The sequence below is a fragment of the Cavia porcellus genome, unplaced genomic scaffold (assembly GCF_034190915.1).
Source record: "Cavia porcellus strain 051 isolate PalLab524CR breed Dunkin Hartley unplaced genomic scaffold, mCavPor4.1 scaffold_4, whole genome shotgun sequence".
NCBI classification, from domain to species: Eukaryota; Metazoa; Chordata; class Mammalia; order Rodentia; family Caviidae; genus Cavia; species Cavia porcellus.
This window is the reverse complement of record NW_026947487.1, coordinates 115,249,432-115,268,341: the sequence shown is the minus strand read 5'-3', so window position 1 is coordinate 115,268,341 and position 18,910 is coordinate 115,249,432. Positions and strand designations below refer to the sequence as shown.

The 18,910-nt window shown below is 55.0% G+C and overlaps 1 protein-coding gene and 1 non-coding gene across 2 annotated transcripts in view; one reads left to right on the top strand and one right to left on the bottom strand.

The window, feature by feature from the left end:
• Bco1 (beta-carotene oxygenase 1) overlaps positions 1 to 18,910 on the bottom strand; it is a 27,403-nt gene extending 8,493 nt beyond the window's left edge. The window contains exons 1-7 of the mRNA XM_003461964.4: positions 18,757 to 18,910; positions 16,830 to 16,958; positions 12,857 to 12,986; positions 11,051 to 11,198; positions 9,124 to 9,271; positions 5,837 to 6,060; positions 2,940 to 3,197 (exon numbers count right to left, since the gene is read on the bottom strand). Of these exons, the coding sequence (XP_003462012.1) occupies positions 2,940 to 3,197; positions 5,837 to 6,060; positions 9,124 to 9,271; positions 11,051 to 11,198; positions 12,857 to 12,986; positions 16,830 to 16,958; positions 18,757 to 18,820 (1,101 nt within the window). The 5' untranslated portion in view covers positions 18,821 to 18,910. The remainder of the gene's footprint in view (positions 1 to 2,939; positions 3,198 to 5,836; positions 6,061 to 9,123; positions 9,272 to 11,050; positions 11,199 to 12,856; positions 12,987 to 16,829; positions 16,959 to 18,756) is intronic.
• On the top strand, positions 17,743 to 17,861 carry LOC111758458 (5S ribosomal RNA). Its single transcript, XR_002792633.1, has one exon. It is a non-coding gene; the product is annotated as a 5S ribosomal RNA (ribosomal RNA).

The following is an 18,910-nucleotide window of genomic DNA, read 5'->3' as shown; positions in this document are numbered from 1 at the left end:
CCTGCTCCAGTAGGCTGGCACCGAGGGCCAAAGGAAGCCCCTCGTGCTCAGAGACCTGGCTTCACAGTTCACCCGTCCACCCACTGTTCATTCATGCGCTCCCAGGGGCTGAGCCTCAGCAGGGTCCTCTGAGCCAGGCCGACCTGCTGTCCGCCTCTTGGAGGCTGTGCATTGGCAGGTAGGGGGGACTGCAGAGCTGCCCACGTGGAATTTGTGTCCGAGCATCCAGGGTGCAGGCCACCACCAATGGGAGCAGAGATGCCGGGTCTCATGGAGGAAGAACTCGGGAGGTCCTGGCTGCACGTTAGACCTGTGGACTGAGCCCTTCCCCTTCCGAGTGTGTGTGTGTGTGTGTGTGTGTGTGTGTGTGCTCGCACGCACACGCTGTTTTTCTGAAATGGACTTGCTATGTAGTCCAGGCTGCCCTCGAATTTAAGGCAATCCTCCTGCCTCAGCCTCCTGAGTGCTGGGATTACAGGCATGTGCTGCCACTTTTAGCTCCCCGCTAGCAGCTCTGAAGCCCCTAGACTGACCAGGGGCTGGTGGTCTGGCCCAGCTCGCAGGTGATTCCAATGTGTGCAGCAGGCGGGATGACGGGATAGGCCAGCGTGGCAGGCGGTGGGGACAGCTGCACGTGAAGGTCCCTGACCAGAAGGACCTCTGCAGCTCTCAAGGGCCTGCACGCCAGGCCCTCCTGCTTGACTTCCTTGCGTCCCTATCCGGGTTGCCCAGGGACTTAAAAGTAAAGAAAACATTTTAAAGGGACAATAAGTAGCAATTAGACAGCGTGGCCAGAGCTGCCCATCCCAGGGCCTGCTCTTTGCTAATTTCAAAGCAGCAGACGGCTGCATATTGGCTTTTAATATTTCCGGGCTCATCTGCTAAGCCTGGTGTCTGGGAAGGGACCTGCTTCCCCGAAGGTAATCAGACAAAGGAGGCAGGGCTGTCCTCTCTCCACCATCCCGGGAGGAGGTCGGCAGCGATGCACCCATGGTTTGTGATGCTCCTGTCCTTCCTGGACTGGGAGACTGCTCCCTCCGCACTCCCCCATCCTCCACGCCCAGCACTACTCTGTGGGGTTTTCCAGGTCAGGGGAGCAGGCCCAGGGCTCTGGGATGACTGGATGGGTGTGGCATGTGCTCACGTGACTGGGGGAGCCCAGCGTCTACCACAGTGCATTTAGTGCATTTTAAAATCTCTCTGTCCTTTATTGATGGGATGCTAGGAGAGGAAGCCAGGCCTCGCCCACACTAGGCGAGCTGCCTACCGCCCCCTAAAACTCTCCCTAAGGACCAGCCTGGGCCACAGCAGCCCTGGGCGGACTTGCAGTGAGCTTCGCGGGCTTTCAGTGGGTCCTGCTGTGTGAGTCGAGTGAGTTGAGCAAAACATATCAACAAAGTTTTACATGTGTGAAACTGAGGCGCACATTTGGGGAAATTCTAGAAAGACAGGAGAGGGCCCCATGTGGGAACAGACAAACTGGGGTTCAAATCCTGGCTCCTTGATTGTCGTGGGGCAGGAAATTAGCTCAATGTCTGTGCTTCCCGGCCAGACAGTGAGAACGGGAAAGCTCCCTGGGTACTGGAGCTCTGTCCCTAAGCTGCAGAGCCCTGGAGCTCTGTCTAGGGGGTCCATCCAGGGGTCAGACTCAGCACAATTCCGACCCCTAGCAGGTGCGCCTTTGGAGAGGGAAGCGCGGGTTCCTATCTTGGCTGGTAGTGTGACCTTGGGCACCTCCCTTCACCTCCGGTCTGCACCCCAGAGGGGAGGCTGGCATGGGGACCTCTCCCCTAAAGGCTGTTTCGCTCCAGTGATGTCAGGAAGGCGAAACGCTTGGCCAAGCAGCTGGCACGCAGTTGCAGTCGGTAAATGTGAGCCATCAGAATGTAATTGAACTGAATGAGCTTTCATTTAAGTTAATTAAGTCATGAAGTCAGTGAGCTCTGGAGCCAGCAGCCTATCTCCCGTCCAGAGCCAGGACAGCGTCACCTAATTAAGGACGAGTCCGGCCCGGGGCTCGTGGCCCCAGAGGAGCAGAACTGCTGGATGGCAGGGAACTGGGTTAGCAGATGGTGACGAATCCCCGCCAGTGACTATTAAGCAAAAGTTTAAAATGATGCCATCAAAGAATATTTAATGCCAAGGAGAGGTGCTCCAACATACAGCAGGTGAAAAAAAGCAGTAGACAAAAGTTAGAAAATTGCTGGGCACGAGAGGCCAGCACAGAGGCTGGTCCTGCGACCACCAAGCCGAATCTTCCCGGCGGGCCGGGAAACAGGCTCTGAGGCGGCAGCTGAGGGCCTGGGGGTTCCTTCTGGGGTGATGAAAATGTCTAACATTGATCGCAGTGGCTCTGGGACTGCATCAAAAGCCTCTGAATTAAAGCCTTTGCGGGGGAGAATTGCGTGGTGTGTGAACAAATGGACCACAGGAGGACAAGGCAAGCGTCTCCCAGTGATTGATGCGGGTTTACTGGGATTTTTTTCTTTTTTCTCACTATGTACTGCAGGTGGCTTTGAACTCACGGTAGCCAAGCCTAACTTCAAACTCATGACAATCTTCCTGCCTCAGCTTCCCCAGTGCTGGGATTACAGTCATGCACCACCTTGCTTGGTGATTTTTTTCCTTTTAATTTGCCTGTACTTTAAAATAATTTTTTTTGAGACAAGAGTTCCCTGTGTAGTTCAGGCTGGCCTTGAACTCACTATGTAGCCAAACCTGATTTTAAACGTGCAGGGATCCTTCTGCCTCTGCCTCCGGGTGCTGGGATTATGTGTACCCCACAGGCAGCTCAGAATACCTGTACTTTCTGAAGTTTCTGCACAGAAACAGACCATGCTTGAAAAACCAGTGAAAGGCATTGTTTGCCTTTCTTTGAGAGTGGTGCATTTTGGATCTCAGGACCCGCCGTGTGCCCGGCTGCTCTGGGAGGCCCGTACCTTGTCCACGTGGAGAGGCACAGCGAACCGCCGGAGGGTGGGCACCGACGTGAGCCTGGAGTTCTCCTCGAAGTGCTGGTTCAGGTTTGCCAGGTAGAAGAGGTCGTAGAGGCTGCTGTCCTCGTAGGCGATGACGTCGAACACGATGCAGCCGTCTGCCTCGTAGGCGTTGACGTGGTGAAAGACCACCATGGCGTCCGTGTAGAACTTGGTGGGTACCGGCTTTCTGGTCCTCTGGTCGATGATGTGAATGTGGGTCTGAAAGAAGAGGCCCAGGGGATGGTCAGCTCTCTGTGTCCTGTGTGGTGGCATCTGGTGACACTAGCTTGTGACCATTTGGTGTCTCTGTCCCTCAAAACAGCACAACAGGCAAAGTGCTTGGTTTGTTGCTGTGATCTTATTTTAAAATGCACAGAGGGAGTCGGGCATGGTGGCAAGCATCTATAATCCCAGCATTCAGGAGGCTGAGGCAGGAGGATTGCTTTGAGTTCCAGGACAGCCTGGGCTACATAGTGAGACCTAGTCTCAAAAAAGCCGAAACATATAAACAAAACAGAAGACCTCAGGGGCTGGGGGGAGGGGCTCTTTTCCTTTCCCACTGATTGTGACTTAGGTGGGCAGTGACATACCAACTTCTGGCAATGACCAAGGTGGGGAGAGCCTGCCGAGCGCCACACTCCATCAGAGACTAGAGCCCCGAACCCTGTGCTCTCCGGGCCCCTCCGTCCCCCCACTGCTCAGCAGAGCTGGCCTCCTGATCATCGCAGGACCCCTGCAACCCTGGGGTGACTTCAGCTCTGGCCTGGCAGTATGTTAGCTCATGAGGTCTTGGGGTATGTGGCTGGTGTCACCAGCCAGTGTCACCCTGGGTGGCAGCGAGCCACATCTCCTGTTCCTCCTCCTCGTGGTGGCTCACGCCCAGTCGCCCCCACGAGGGAGGCAGAGAGGGAGGGAGCCTCGCTCCTCCGGTCCAGCGGCCTCTGCTGCCCTAGAACCGGGCTGCAGTGCTGGGAGCAACACAGAGCAGGGCCCCTGGCAGCCCAGGGCTCGGTGTAGCTGGGGAGTGCTTGATGGGTTTCTCTTTCCCGTCACTCCGGTCTCTGTGCCTGCCATGGGGGCCTGGGACAGAGCTGTCTTCCAGGGGCACTCAAGAGCCTCCCTGGGCTGTCACCTGCCACTTCCACTCTCACTGGTCTCCCTCAAGGATTCTCTGAGGATTGGGGGCCCTTTAGGGACACAGATGAGAGGCCTGGGGGACCCCTCAGCACAGGGAGCCCCAGAGTTCGTCCAGGGGGCTGATGGAGGACACAGTTAGCTTCTCGTCCTGCTTTGTGTCCTGCACATGGAGCTCAGGGCGAGGGAGACAGTGCCCCACCCTGCTTTCCCTGAGCCTGCACACTTGAGAGCGGGGAGCCCACCATAAATGTCGCATCTGCAGCATGTTGGGGTGCTGGAGGCTCCTGAGAAAAGAGAAGCAGGGTGCAGTATGGGTGTGTGCTGACCCAGATCAGAGGAGAAAGGAAGCTGAGCCATTCCAGTGATCAGAAAATGCAAAGGCCCTGAGGCAGGGACGTGTCTGGTGGATTCAGTCCAGGAGACTGTGTGAAATACGCAGGGTAAGAGCGGCATTGCGGGGACTTAGCGGGCACTGAGCGAGGCCTGTGGATCTGCCTCAGAGGAAGACGGGGAGGTTCTGAGCAGGCGGGGCTCTCAACAAACAGCTTCACTCCCCGAGATGGGGCAGGAACCCTCCAGGAGGGTGGCCGGCGTGCACAAGTGCTCAGGAAGGGCCTGGACAGATGTCCTGGGGCAGCGGCCCCTCCCACTGGGGCAGGACAGGGAAGAGGCCAGGGGGCTTACACGGGCTTTCTGCACTCGGGTGCTGTTCGAACAGGCACCAGTGAGAACGACTTGTGTTTCCCACAAAGGGACGGCAGCAGAGTGCGGCGTGCTGTGGTCAAAACGCCTACATTTTCAAAATTTACACAGTAAGACAAATTGAAACACGCCCCTCTGCTCCTCCCTTCCTGTCTGCTTCTCCCATCACCGTGTCACTCTCTGAAGGAGCCCTGGACCTGGTGCTGGGTGACCTCCGGCTCCGCCCCGAGGTGGAAAGACCAAGACAGGTAAGTGTGTGAATGGATCCAGGCAGGGAGGCAGCCGTGACAGCAAACTAACGACACTCAGGAAACAGAGCGTGTGGAACAGCTTCAGAAAGAGGCAGCACGATGGGGTTAGTGCGTTTGAGCTGAGGGGGGCTAGTGGTGATGTAATAAATAATGTAACAAGTCATAATGTAATACAAATTTAAAATGTTGTAAACACTCAGGGTGATTTTCTAGTGTACCCTGTATACCCATACACATAACGTATCCACACGTACATACAGACGCGTACTGTGAACCCTTGGGTGCTCCTGCACCAGAAGTCCTGTTTCTGCTGAGCCATCATCCTGCGGAGCTCCCTAGCATTACGAGTCTCCGTCACCCCAGCACCGGTGTCCCCCACAGCAGCCTGTGGTAGCCGAGGTGCAGAGGGGCCTGTCCAGGGGGTGCAGGCTGTGAGGGACCCAGGTATCCTCAGGATGCGGGCCTGTTCCCTCTGGGCTGGGCCTGTGGGGCTGTTTGGGGACCTGGCTGCAATCCCCACGGTCACACCCTGTTCCCAGTACTGTGTGTATTCAGTGACCCACTGAAGTGAGGATCTAAAGGCCTGGCCCCTGGTCTTAACTTGGGAGCTCCCTGAAGGGCCATCGGAGCTCAGAGCTCTCTGGAAGGTTGGTGCTGTCTCAGAGAGACTGTGCTCCTCACACCCTCTCCTCCCAGGCAGCTTGCTCCCCTAAGCAGAGCCCCCCTCTGCCTGGTCCTGTGGTGGCGTTGGCCTCAGGGCAGCCTCACCTTTTCCTCCCTGTGGAAAGCCATGCAGGACGCCCAGCTCACTCCCCGCAGGAAGGCAGTCGCCATCTTGAGAATGTCCAACCTGAATGGCTGCTCCAGAAACACCACATAGTTCTCGGTGACCCCGAAGCTGTGGTAGTAACTGGGGGCGAGGAGCGAGCGGGAGGGGATGGAGCAGAACACCTCTGTGCGCTTCAGGGGACTCTGCCCCTTCCTCTTGGCCTCTGGAGGAGAGACAGACTCAGAATCACTGGGGAACAGGAGGCCCCAAGGCCACCGTCATTAGCTGCAGGCCCACCGTGTTGCTAAGCAGAACCTTGGAGAAGGGGCTGGCAAGTGGGCCAGATTCAGGGCCCCCCGAGCTTCCCGCTTGGTCACCTGGTGGTCAGCTGAGTTCTCCACAGTGAGAACCATTGCTGTAGGCCAGGGGTCCCCATGGCAGCTTGGGGTGAAATGGGGCTCCGCCTGTTTCTGCAGATAAAGTCATATCTGGACCAAGGTTTCCGCTCACTCTTGGTGGAGCCTCTATGGCTGCTTTTGGTTTTATCTGCAGGGGCCCAGGGGAGGCTTCTGATAGCCTCACAACCTTAACTCTTCACCGTGGGATCCTTGCTCAGAAGCGGGTGCTGCACCCCGCTCCAGTCCAGCACCTTGCTGACTTTCCTGGGTGCCTGAGTCGTCGGGACCGTGATAAATGTGGACTTGAGCTCAGGGTGCTGGAGTCTGGGCCTGGTGCCCAGCCCCGGCTCTGAGTTTCCAGAGCTCCACAGGGATGGGTGGACTTCCCGGCCTAGGTCCTGGTTTTTTTCTGGGAACCAGCATCTGGCATGTAGTCCACAGGTTTCCCACAAATGTGTCCTGGCATTGCCTGTTACAAAACGTCAAGGAAGGGACCAACTACCTACGGTGACAGGTGCTTTCAGGTATGGGGTGCCACTGAAAAATACAGTGAATGGGAAAATATTTTTAAGAGAATTTGTTACAGTAAAAGATTGCTATTAATCTCTCTCGAAATACCCCCCTGTCAAAACATTTATCCCATCAAACTGCCAACTTTCTGAAGCAGTTCGGGAAGTCCTCTTTCATGAGTGTCTTTCATGGCAGCATCTTGGCTGCATCGTGTCCTTTTCAAAATGTTTACTTTTTGTGGTCATTCCGACTTTTCAAGAGGAGCCAGATCCAGTGGGTAGGCGCAGGAGGCCCGACGGCCGCTCTCGGGAGCCTGCCTTTCCTCTGGATGAGCTTGGCAGCGGTTGCTGCATTTCTAGTTACACTTGTAAAGACGCTCAGGAAACAGGACTTCAGAGCTGCTGCAGGAAGTGGCGGGAATGACAGGATGAACGTGTCCCAGTGGGGGCAGCACCGAGAGGGGGTTAATGGCGAAGTGTATTCTGAGCGCTGCTTGTTCTGTGGCCATCAGGCTGGGCTGCAGGATGCCCTCTCACAGCTGGGAGCTGGGACTTGGAGAAGGTCTCTCACCACGGTCAAAGTCCAGATGCAGCCCCTTGGTCATGGGTGGGTTCCTGCTCCTTTACTAAGAGGCATGGCCCTCAGGGGGTATGGGTGAGAAGAGGATGAAGCACCACACTACGGGGTGCAGAGCTCCCCCCCCCCGTACCCCTACAGTAGTCTGAGCCCCCGGTGGTGCCCGGCACCACGCTGATCCCAACACAGATGGCTTTCCGAATGGCTTTCCCATTCCTCTGCAAGAATGACTCAGCCCCAGCCAAGGGCCTCCCTGCCCAGGCCTGCGGCAGGCTCTTAATGAGTTCCCTGCAAGCGTCCCCACCTCTGTGGCCACCTGTGCTCGGTGTAGGCAGCTGGTGGGTGGGAGGGACGCTGTGTGGTTGTGGGCTGGTTCTTTCTTTACAGCACAGGTGGGGCGCAGTGCAGAGGGAGAGGCATGCACCCCGGCCTGGGAGGCTCGGATGGGGAAAGACGCCTGGGAGCCCCAGCTCTGAGCAGGACTCAGAGTGGCTGCTTGTGTGGCCTCAGAGGACCCTGGCAGCCGTGTGACCGCAGGCATGTCACCTGATCAATCCCCTGAGCCTCAGCCTCCTCTGCAGTAGGAGGAGACAAACACAAATGCCTAGAAGACCCCCCCCCCAACATTCTAGGATCCTGGGCTAGACACTGTCTACAGGATTGGCCTGATTAATGGGCATTTCCTTTAACAAGGACACTCATGTTCCTGCTGACCTCAAGGGCTGTGGCTCCCAGCACAGCCTGGCCCCTGCTCAGAAGTTTCTACAGGACTGTGGGGGTGCAGCAACCTGCAGGATCACAGATGGAAACTGGTTTTTCCGAACCAGAAGGTCAGGTGAGGCAGCTCTGCGTCCTGTGCAGCTGCCCTCGGCCCAGTCTCCTGGGTGTGGTTCCCAGGAGGGTCCTGGACAAACATGGGCCAGGAGCCTCGCCCTCATCCCCCTCAGGAGCATGCAATCTCCTGGCCTGGGCTTTGCTCCAGGATCCAGCCCTGTGTGGAGAAGATCCAGAAGGCCTGCAGAACAGGGTGGGGATCTGGAGCAGAGCCTAGAAGGGCTGAACCCCCTAAACAACCCCAGAATCCTGGCTACAAGGCTCAGGTCAAAGTGGGTGCCAGAGTGCTGCCATGCAGATATGTGCAGAAGACTTGAAAAATGGGTGGATAATGGATAAATGAATGAAATAATGAACTGGAGCCTAGAAAAAAGGTTACAGATAGATAAGTGGATGACCAGGTAGATGGATAGATGATAGATGGGTGAGTGGATGGGTGGATAGGTGGATAGATGGATGGATGGTGGGCAGATGTGCTGGTGAACAGATAGATAGGTGGATGGATGACTGGATGGCTGGGTAGGTAAATAGGTGAATGGATGGGTGGATAGTGGATGGATGAGTAGGTGAGTACCTACCTACGGGTAGGTAGATGGATGAATGGATGGGTGTATGGATGGGTAGGTAGATGGGTGAATTGGTGGATGGGTGGTGGGTGGATTTATGGATGGATGAGTAGTGGATGGGTGGGCAGTACATGGGTGGATGGATAGGTGGGTAAATAGTGAATTACTGATGAGGAGCCCAAAGAAAAAGGAGGTTAAAATACGGAAGAGGCTTTCTTCATCCAAAAAGAGTCCCAGAAACGTCTCTTTCCTTCTAAAGAAAAAACCTGTACCTATGGCCATCTGAATGAATGGTCACTGGAGGAAAGGACCATATGGATGCTTGTCACCAGTGAAAGCCAGAACTCCTCAGCAGGAGTCCTTCTGGGCGTAGGATTCCCTGGGCTCTGGAGGACGACTTACCTGGCACTGTGGCAGGGATTTTAAACATCACGTATCTTGTCTTCCCCTTGTCCACAATGGATGTGCCCATGTTGAGAACATTCCCAGCCCCGTCATAATGTGGATGTGCTGTTGCCAGATTGATCGCCACGTATTTCCGGTAATCCACCTGCAAAATACCGAAGCCACCTGGCTTTGTAAAGGGGAGAGGCCAAGTCCCGTGAAGGCCCGACTGATTCTAGGTCTGGAGGATGGTACTTTTGCACATTTCCTGATTGGGAAGTCTGCATCCAGAGAGGATGGATGTCCACTCTCGCCTGCTTGAGCCTCGTGTCTGGAGGGCCTCCTGGGGTATCAGGAATCAGGAGACGGAGTGAGCTTGGTGGCCATGACTCCCATACTGCAGCCTGACCCTGCTGGGGTCCTTGTCATCGAAGGCTCCCAGCCCTGACAGGGACAGAGTTTGCAGCCTTCCAGCTACACCTGGCCTCTGCCCGGGTGAGTTATTTAAAGTCGCCTCTTTTGCATCCCACAGAGGCAGTACGTTCCAGGCCTGTCCCCAAGTGCTACTCTGGAAACAGAGGTCACCAAACCCTTTGGTCAAAGAGAATCTCCACTAACAAAGCTGAGGAATGGGGTCACCAGAGGCCACTGTCCACTCTTCGCCCATTCCAGAAAAGTGCGATCTCCAGCCAGGAGTCAGGTCTGGCTCTGCAGCTCCCAGGACCTCCCCTCCTGTGGAAAACAGACATCACACCAGCTAGATCCAGGCCGCCCCATTGAGAGGGAGCTGGGCATAATTTCTCAGGTAAGAAAGGCAGATCTTTCCCAGATCGATGAAAAGCCTTGTGAAGACGCCGGGGCTCTGAGCAGTCAACTGGAGGAAACTGAAGCCGGGTCTATTGATTTCCACAGAGGTGTGGACCTGATTCTGCCCAGGAAAGGCAGCTGCTAGGACTCGAGTGTTTTGTCTTGCTCTCTGCCTAAGGCCTCCCTCTGCAGGTGGACACGGGCAGGGCTGCTGGGACTCGGCCTGACTGAGCCTCCCCAGTACCCAGCACTGTGCACGGTTATGGGCAGGACTGAGTCCACTAAAAAGACCGGAAGTTCCAGCCCGGGGACCTGTGAGTGTGACCCCGTTTGGTTCTAGTGTGTTCGTAGATGTAGGCAGAGATGAGGTTACGGTGCATTGGGGCGTCCCCAAGCCAGTGTCTTGTGTGTTTATGAAAGGTGGGAAATTCAAACCCAAGAACCCACCAGAAGAACAGCACCTGGTGACAGAGGGGGAGGTCGGAGAGATGTGTCGTTGGGTGGGGTTGCTGGCTGCCACAGGAAGGACCTCCCCTAGAGCCTCCAAAGAAAGCCTGGCCCTGTAAAGCCCTGGACTTTAGACTTCAGGCTTCTAAAGCTGTGAGAGAGCTTTTTCCAACACTGGAGATTGAAACCAAGAGTCTTTGTACTGAGCAACCTCTCAGTTCTGTTTTACTTTTTTGAGAGTCTTGTGAATTTGCTCAGCCTGCGGTCAAACTTGAGATCTTCCTGCCTCTGCCTCCCAGAGTGCTGAGATTACAGGTCTGCACCGCCACACTTGACTACAGAGAACAAATGTCTTAAGCCATCCAGCGTGTGGCTCAGTCACGCATCCCTTAGTGATGGGGACACATTCTGAGCAAAGCCTTGCTGGGAGATATCGCTGTACATGAGCATCCGGTGCTTTGTGCAAACTGAGATGGCTCCTGTGGCCCTGGACAGTATCTTAGGGACGGTGCTTGGTAGAGTCGGGTGTTGGGGGAAAGTGGTGACATGGTACAGGGTTGTACTTGGTGTCAACAACCACGGGAAACCAGGACAGCACAGGATGGGGGCATTGAGGATCTGGGGCTGCTGGGGCAGCCCAGGATGATGGCGCCAGGGACAGCCCTGTCTGCATCTGACCGAGGCGCGGTACCTTCTCCAGGGTCTCCAGCGTGCGAGGGTCAATCCTCCGCAGGTAGTTGGTCTCCGTGACCGCGTAGAAATCCTCCCCGCACCTCATGATGTTGATCAGGCAGTTGTCGGTGAAGTCGGGGATGGTGTGGGACAGGTAGGAGAACGCTCTGGAGAGGAGAGCAAAGCAACAGGGGCAGGGCTGGGGTACCGCTCAGCGGATTACAGCGCCCGCCTGGTAAGCACAAGGTCATGAGTTCAATCCCCGGCACCAAAAAGCAAAAAAAAAAAAAAAAAAAAAAAAAAAAAAAATCTGAAAAAATATTGTCAGGGGATTGAGCTCAGCGGCATTTGTGCCTGCCTGGCAAGCACATAGTTGTGAGTTCGGACCCCGGTACAAAAACAAACAAACAAACAAAAAACCCCAGAGGTAGTGGCTGCAATTATCTGGCTGGAGACTGCTGCCCGAGGGGGCTTTAGCTTTCCTAGTGCTTAAAACACCTGATTCTGCTGTGGGAGGAACAGTACTGGGTCTCATGGGTCACCTGAAGGATCCCAAGGACTCAGATACCAGCTTCCCCAAAGATGCCACCTCCTGGTGTCAGCCGAGAAGTGAGTCCTGGGCACAACGTGGCTGCCAGAGGACCACCACCGTGAGGCAAAAGGATCACAAGCTCCAGTCCAGCTTGGAAAACTCAGAACTTGGCAAGACCCTGTCTCAAAATCAAAAATAAAAAATGGGCTGAGAATGTAGCTCGGTGCAGAGGCACTGGGTTCGATCCCCAGAACTAAGGTCAACAAGAAACCAAGCCAATGTGAAGAGCTCTCAGCATTCATTTGATCAGAAGGTAAACTCGGTTTACCCAGTGGGTTTACCGGAGCCCTTGGCAAATCCTGCTGGACCAGATGCCGAGCAGCGCCCCCTATGGACAAAAGGTGTAACTGCAAGGATGCTCCAGGGCCATGGCACCAGGGTTAACCCTAACCCTTCCGGCCTGTCTCACTTTCTTCCTCTCCCTTCTCCTCCCCTTGGATCCGCCCCATCTGCCCACTAGTGCAGAGCCCTCCTGGTCCCCTGGAGAGGGGATGCCAGCTCTGGTGATGCTTCCCAGCCCGTCTGCCTCTGGAGAACTCCAGAAAGGAGAGGCTGTCCGCAGGCCTGCTTCCCGCACCGAGAACTGAACTTGGACCGTGTGCCAGACACACGTGTGTGTTGTGAGCTCGATGCCTGCAAACCCACAGGGCGCGAAGCTCCTTCCTGCCTGTTTCCTGTCTCCCCTGAGCACCCTTCAGGTCTCTTCACACCTATACAAGCAAAATTAATCACAGGCTTCCTCCTGCTTTTAAACATAAAACTGCATGCTCTCCATCTTGCTATCTCTTTCTTTCTCGCTAACAATCCTTATTTCTTTTTACATCAGCATGGCTTTTTCTTAGATCACTTTATGGCTGTTTGACTTTTTTGCTGCTGAACAGTTAGGTTGTTTTCAGTGTCGTGTGACACCTAAGATATAGCCATGAATAACTGGAGTATTTGCATTCTGGACACAAGTGTGGATCTCTAGGTCAAGAGAAATGTGCATTTGTAATCCTGACAGATGATTCCCAGCCATCACCCACCCGCTGTGTGCCGAGCGTCTGATGATTTGTTCAATGCTCTTGGCCTCTCTTACAAGAACTACTCAGAGTATGAGGTCAAAGGCCAGCTGCGTGGAGATTTCACCCACCCTAAAGAGAAGGGCAGAGGAACCCAGTGCTGGTTGTTTTAACCATCGAGAATATAAAAGATAAAGTGTGAGATTCCACCAGATTCAAAGCGGGCAGTTACTTGGAGAAGATGTTTTTGCAGGGGTCCGGGTAGGCCATTGTCCCAAACTCCGACACCACGATCCTGTTTGCCTCGATGTTGGCATTGTAGGTGTCACTTTTCAGGTATTTGCTCCTGTAGTAGACCTCACCTGGAGGATAAGCAGCAGGTTAGTCTCAGGCTGGCCCTTTTACAGAGTTTTCAAACTGATGTCCAGCACCCTGGGGGCTTCACGGGCCCTTCACAGGACCTCAGGAGAGGCTCCTTTAATGCAGGGGCCAGAAACAGCAGGCATTTGTGTGTACATTCACACACCCACGTCTGCTCACTTGGCACTCGACAGCATGGTAAGAAAGTGTGCTTACCTTAGCTCCATTGCTATGCAAGGGCACTGGGGCACAAGTACATTTGACTGCCTTGCCCAGCATTGTCCAGACATCGACCATCTCTCCCCCTGTGTTGGCACCCCTCTGTCCATGCCGGCACCCCTCCATCCACACTGGCATCCCGCCTGCCACACTGGTGTCCTGGCCATGTTCGAATTCCTTCCTCCACTTTGCTATCTCTCCCTCCATGTTAGTAACCCTCAGGGAAGGTACTGGCTTGGAGGATGAGTCCACAAGGCTGTATTTTCCCATGATTCCATTCAGTGTGAGTGTCCTGCCTTCAGAAGCCTGTGTTGACAGCTCCCTATCTTGCACAGCCAGGGGACCATTTAGGCCCAGTCCTGTGTACCTGCAGAGACTCAGAACTCTGTCTGATGTTGAATGCATTTGGAGCTGGAGCAGCTTTTGGCGACGGTATAAAGCAGGAATTCTCAGCCAGGCCGCGGAGGCCAAGCTGGAGTACCCAGATGGCTCTGGCCCAGTGGTGGGGAGCCTTTTAGAGCTCCCAGGGATGCGAACAGCCTGCTGTAGCCCTCTGAGGCTTCCCTCCCTGTCCTGGACTGTATTAGCTTACTGTGGCTGCTGGGACAAGTGGTCATAAATGTCACGGCTTAAAGCAATACGTTTGCTTCCCTGTGGCTTGGGAGGACATAGCGAAGCGACTCCTACAGGGCTAATTCCTCCTGGAGACTCTCGGGCAATCTGACCCTTGCTTTCTTGAGCTCTAGGGTGCCGGGGGAATCTCCCTGACTCAACAGCACCCTGCCCGGTCTTCTGTGCCATGTGGAGTGATGCACGCCACGCTCCCGGTACTTTCTGGGCAGAGAGGGAGGGAAGGCAGACCTTGGGCTGCACATGGGGCTCCGGCTCTCGCTCCCTGGAGGTTGCGCCCACAAGGCACTCCTCCTGTGGTGCTCCAGGCTCCTCAGTGGGTGCTCAGCCTGAAAGGATGGATTCTTTTCCCCCAAATGTAAGGTCAGGCCCTGCTGTCCTCGAAAAAATCCAGCAGCACCAGGAGCCCAGAGGCCGGAGGCCACGGGGAGCCACGTCTCTGCCTGGGCTCCAGGCTGGCGAGGACTGAGCTCGCTCCCAGCCTCCAGGTACCCAGTAGCCACGTTCCTCCCGAGGGACACAGTGGACATCGTGCTCTGGCTGGGCCTCCGCAGCAGGGTCAAGGGTGATGTCTCGCTGGGCAGAGGCAACACACGTGTGCACGAGCACACAGGCCCGCGCTCCCAGCTGGTGGGCCAGCCTCCCCTCTCGGTGCAGAGTTAGCTTCACGGGGAAGGCCCTGCTGGGATCATTCCTCTCCATGCCCGCTTTAAAACAGAACTTTTATTCTGAAATTTTAGACTCAGAAGAACACTCCTGTGTCATATGGCTGTGGCTGTCTGCTATATCTTCTTGGCTGTTGTTATTATTATTTTTTTCCATGCTTTTCAAACTCATTTTATTTCAAAGAAATTATTATTATTAGACAGAGTCTCACTATAGTGTATCTCAGGCTGGCCTTGAACTCACCCTATAGCCCAGCCCGCGCAATTCAATGATCCTAACTGAAGGGAGAAAAAAGTGTGAAAACCCTAGGTTCAACCCCCAGTCGTGCAATAAACAGAAATCAATAAGTACAGAATCTATAAATAAATAAAAGTGAGACAGAGTCTCCTAAACTGCCTAGGCTGGCCTTGAATTCACAACTCTCCTGCCTCAGCCTCCCACTAGCCGGGATTATAGGTCTGGGTCACCTGGTCTGGCGACCTGGGAGCTTTTCAAATATCACAGAGGGCTGCGCCCCGGCCCACAGGTTTCTGATCACCTTGGAGGTGGGGCCTGGGCAGCAGGGCTGGAGGCCACCTTGTACAACACTGACGCCTGCAGCTGGGGTGGTGGGGAGTGCGGTACCCGAGGTCATGAGTCCCCCAGCCCCAACGACCCTGGATTTTGGGGTTCATAGCAGGAAAGAGCACCCTGGGGGTTCCGATGGAGGGAGTCACACTGACTCTGTTAACTGCAGACTAGAGCCCCCCATTGCCCTGCCCCCTCTCCCAGTGGGCAGCGTGGAACTTAACAGTTTTGGTTTACAGTTCCATTGTCAGACAGCAGGGAGCCCCTGAGGGTTCCAGATGGTCAGTGTGGCCACGCTGTGCCCAGTCAGCTTCTGAACTGAGAGGACTCTGAGGGAGAGAAGGGGAGAGGCTGGTGGGGAGACCCAGGCATGATGGTCAGGGCTTGGGCTCTGACTGGGGGCAGCGCTGGGTCTAAATCACCTCTTCTGAGCGCTATGCATCTGGGCGAGTTGTGTGGCCTCTCTGGGCCTTGGTCCCTCATCTGTGTCCAGGGGAGCCTTCTTCACAAGGCTGAGCTGAGGGGTATATGGGGGACACTTAGGGCAGCGCCCTGCAAACTCTCTAAAGCAATCATTGAAGAGTGCATTTGGGAAAGTGTCGCTCTCTCCTCCCATGCACTGTCCTGTCCGCCTTGTCCCACGGTCCTGGCCTAGAGAGTTTCTGAGTGTGTGCTGCCCAGTTTAAGAAGGGTGAGCCTAGCCAGGTGTAGTGGCACATGCCTGTAATCCCAGCACTCGGGAGGCTGAGGCAGGAGGATCGCTGCAAGACCAAACTAGGCTATAAAGTGAGCCCAAAGCCGGCCTGAGCTTCATAGTGAGCCTCTGTCTCAAAAAGCAGGGGGAGCCTGGCTGCCAACATTTCAGGGGGCATTGCAGTGCCCTGCAGGGCAGCCAAGCACCCCAGGCCCTGCCCAGGCTCAGAAGGGCAGAGAAGGCACAATTCCCCCGTCCAGTTCTTCCTGCCAATTCCAGAGTAGAATAAGACAGACCATGTGAGACCTCTCACAGTGCCTGTGCCTTTGAACACCTGCCAGAACTTTCTAGAAACACTCCCTTCTGGTCTGGTTTGGGTGTTTGTCCGAATCCAAAGCCTGTAACGGCCCACATGCTCTCACCTGCCTCATGAAGAATGCTTATTGCTTTCCAGGGTGACCGAAAAGGGAGCTGGCCTCTCTCCCAGAGAAACTCAGGGGGAGTTTGTGGAGGGCTGAACGGAGCCCCCCCACCCCCAAGATATCCACACCTTAATTCCAGGAACCGGAAATCTGTTCCCTGATGGAGCCGAGGGCCTCGGTAGATGTGATTTAATTAAAGGTTATCTTGGGTTATCTGGACAGGTCCTTGTAAGAGGGAAGCAGGAAGCCAGGCATAATGGAACAAAGTCTGTAATCCCAGCACTTGGGAGGCTGAGGCAGGAGGACTGCCATGAGCTCAAGGCCAGCCTGGGCTCCACAGTGAGACCCTGCCTCAAAAAGAAGGAAAAAAAGGAGGAAAAGAAGGAGGCAGAGAAGTCAGGTTATAGAGAGCTGTGACAGTGGAGGGAGGGGAGAAAAGGAAAGGGGACTCGGACAGAGGCCGCAGGACAGCTGGCTTTGAAGGCAGAGGCAGAGCCACTGGCCACGAGGAGATGGAGGAGGCAAGGGTGTGGCCAGCACCGGAAGCGCCAGCCCGGGCAGCCTTGATTTCCACCTGCGGGGTGCAGCCCAGGCCGGGGCCCGGCAGGGCTCAGCGCAGGCATCTGGGTCGCCCAGCAGGCACTCACCGTCCTGGATGGTGAAGCTGTGCAGCAGGGCCAGGCCGTCGAACCAGTGGTTGTACCTGCTCTCGCCCACCGAGTGCATCCCGGGCCCGTTGCGAAGCAGAGTCCCCCGAAGCCAGGTTGGGATCCTGCCTGGCAGGAGAAAGGAGGCTTAGGGGCCAGCTGTCAGGAGCCCCGACCCTGCCACCGCGTCAGTTCCTGCGTTCCAGCTGCTTCTAGAAAGCGATGCTTGCCGGGCACTGTGGCCCACGGCTACAATCTCAGCTAGCTGGAAGGCTGAGGCAAGACAGTCACAAGAGCTAAGCCAGCCTGGCAACTTGTCTCAAAATTCAAAAAGAGGGGTACAGAACCTCTGTAGGAAGGTGCAACAGCTCCTGGGGCAGGCTGCCTGACAGAGACTCACACTGACATAAGAAAGAACATTCTAGAACCATGATGTCCAGTATGGTCACCATCAGCCAAGGGGGGTGACTTGAGCCATTGAGGGGCTGGCGTGAGCTCCAGTGTGCTGCCAGGTAAACCATGCCAGGTTTCAAGAGTCAGCATGATGAAAAGAAGTATCACCTGCCATGTTTTATAGTAACTTCATGCCATCTTAAATGAAGGATACCTTAAAATTTCTCAAAAATAAAAATTAAAACCTTTATTTTGACTTTTTCTTTTTACCTTTTGGATGGGTCTGCTAGAAAATTTACAGCTACCCATGTGGCCTGCATGGGCAGCAAGTGCTATTCTAAAATGGTCTGCAGCCTGTAAGCCCAGCACTCGGGAGGCTGAGGCAGGGGGATCGTTGCAAGTTCGAGACCAGCCTGGGCTACAAAGTGAGCTCAAGGCCAATGCAGGCTAAACTGCACAGCAAGATCCTGTCTCAAAAAGACCCCCCCCCAATAAATAAATAAATAAAATAAAATGAATGGTCTACGGCCATACCACCCTGAACACGCCCGATCTTGTCTGATCTCGGAAGCTAAGCAGGGTCGGGCCTGGTTAGTACTTGGATGGGAGACCGCCTGGGAATACCAGATGCTGTAGGCTTAAAAAATAAATAAATGAATAAAATAAAATGGTCTGCAGCCAGGCACGGTGACTCACACCTGTAAACCTAGAACCCTGGGATGCCGAGGCAGGAGGATCACAGGATGGTAAAGTGAGACCCAGTCTCCAAAAAAGGGCTGGGGACGTAGCTCAGTGTGAAGGCCCTCGGTTCAGTCCCTCTACAGTGCTGAGAACGGAAGAAAAGAACAGAGCTTAAGAGACGGAACTGCAGCTTGCTATTTCTTTGCATATCCTAACTTACACTCCCAGACTATATACAGAACACACGAGCCGGCCAGGCTGCCCGGCAGCGGCTGGTTTCAGACACAAAGCCCTGGGTCCCCAAGGGTACAGGAGAGCGCAGCCCCCGGGGTCCACCCTGCCCCGGGGATGCAGCTCCTGAATAGGGGAGAGGAGAGAGGAGGCGGCAGTGGATGGGAGGAGCAAGCCAGGTGCCCACCACGTCACCTGTGGCCCTGGGAGCCTGCATGGCACGGCTCGAGCGCTGCAGGGTGAACTCAGGGTGCCCCATGGCACTGCATTGCCCCTGAATCCCCTTGATTTTGTGGTGACTGGAGTGTCCCCGTCGCTGGTCCTGGAAGTCATAAGAACGACCACCTCCCTTTCCAGAAACTCACCCCTGAATCGGCACAGACCATGTGTCCCTACTCCACCTCAGTTTACCCGTATGCCATTTTCTAAATATACTGATCTTTTTGGACAGGGTGTTGCTATGCAGTTCAGCTGGACCTGAGCTCACTTTGTAGCCCACGCTGGTCTTGAACTTGTAACAATCCCTCTGCTTCAACCTTCCCCCAAAATATTTACAAAAAAGAAAAAAGAAAAGATGTCTGTCTAGATGTGAGAAGAGCCGGGCGTTCTGCAGGCCGCTCACCTGTCACTTGGGCCCGCACGGGCTCCAGCTGCTCTGTCTTGTTCCTGCTGAATAGGAGTTCCATGGGGCTAGTGGCAGCGGTACCTGGCGGTGGCAGCTTCCTCCTCTGCTTCACTGTCCCTTTGCTCTCCGTGGTAGGCTGGCCTTATTTACA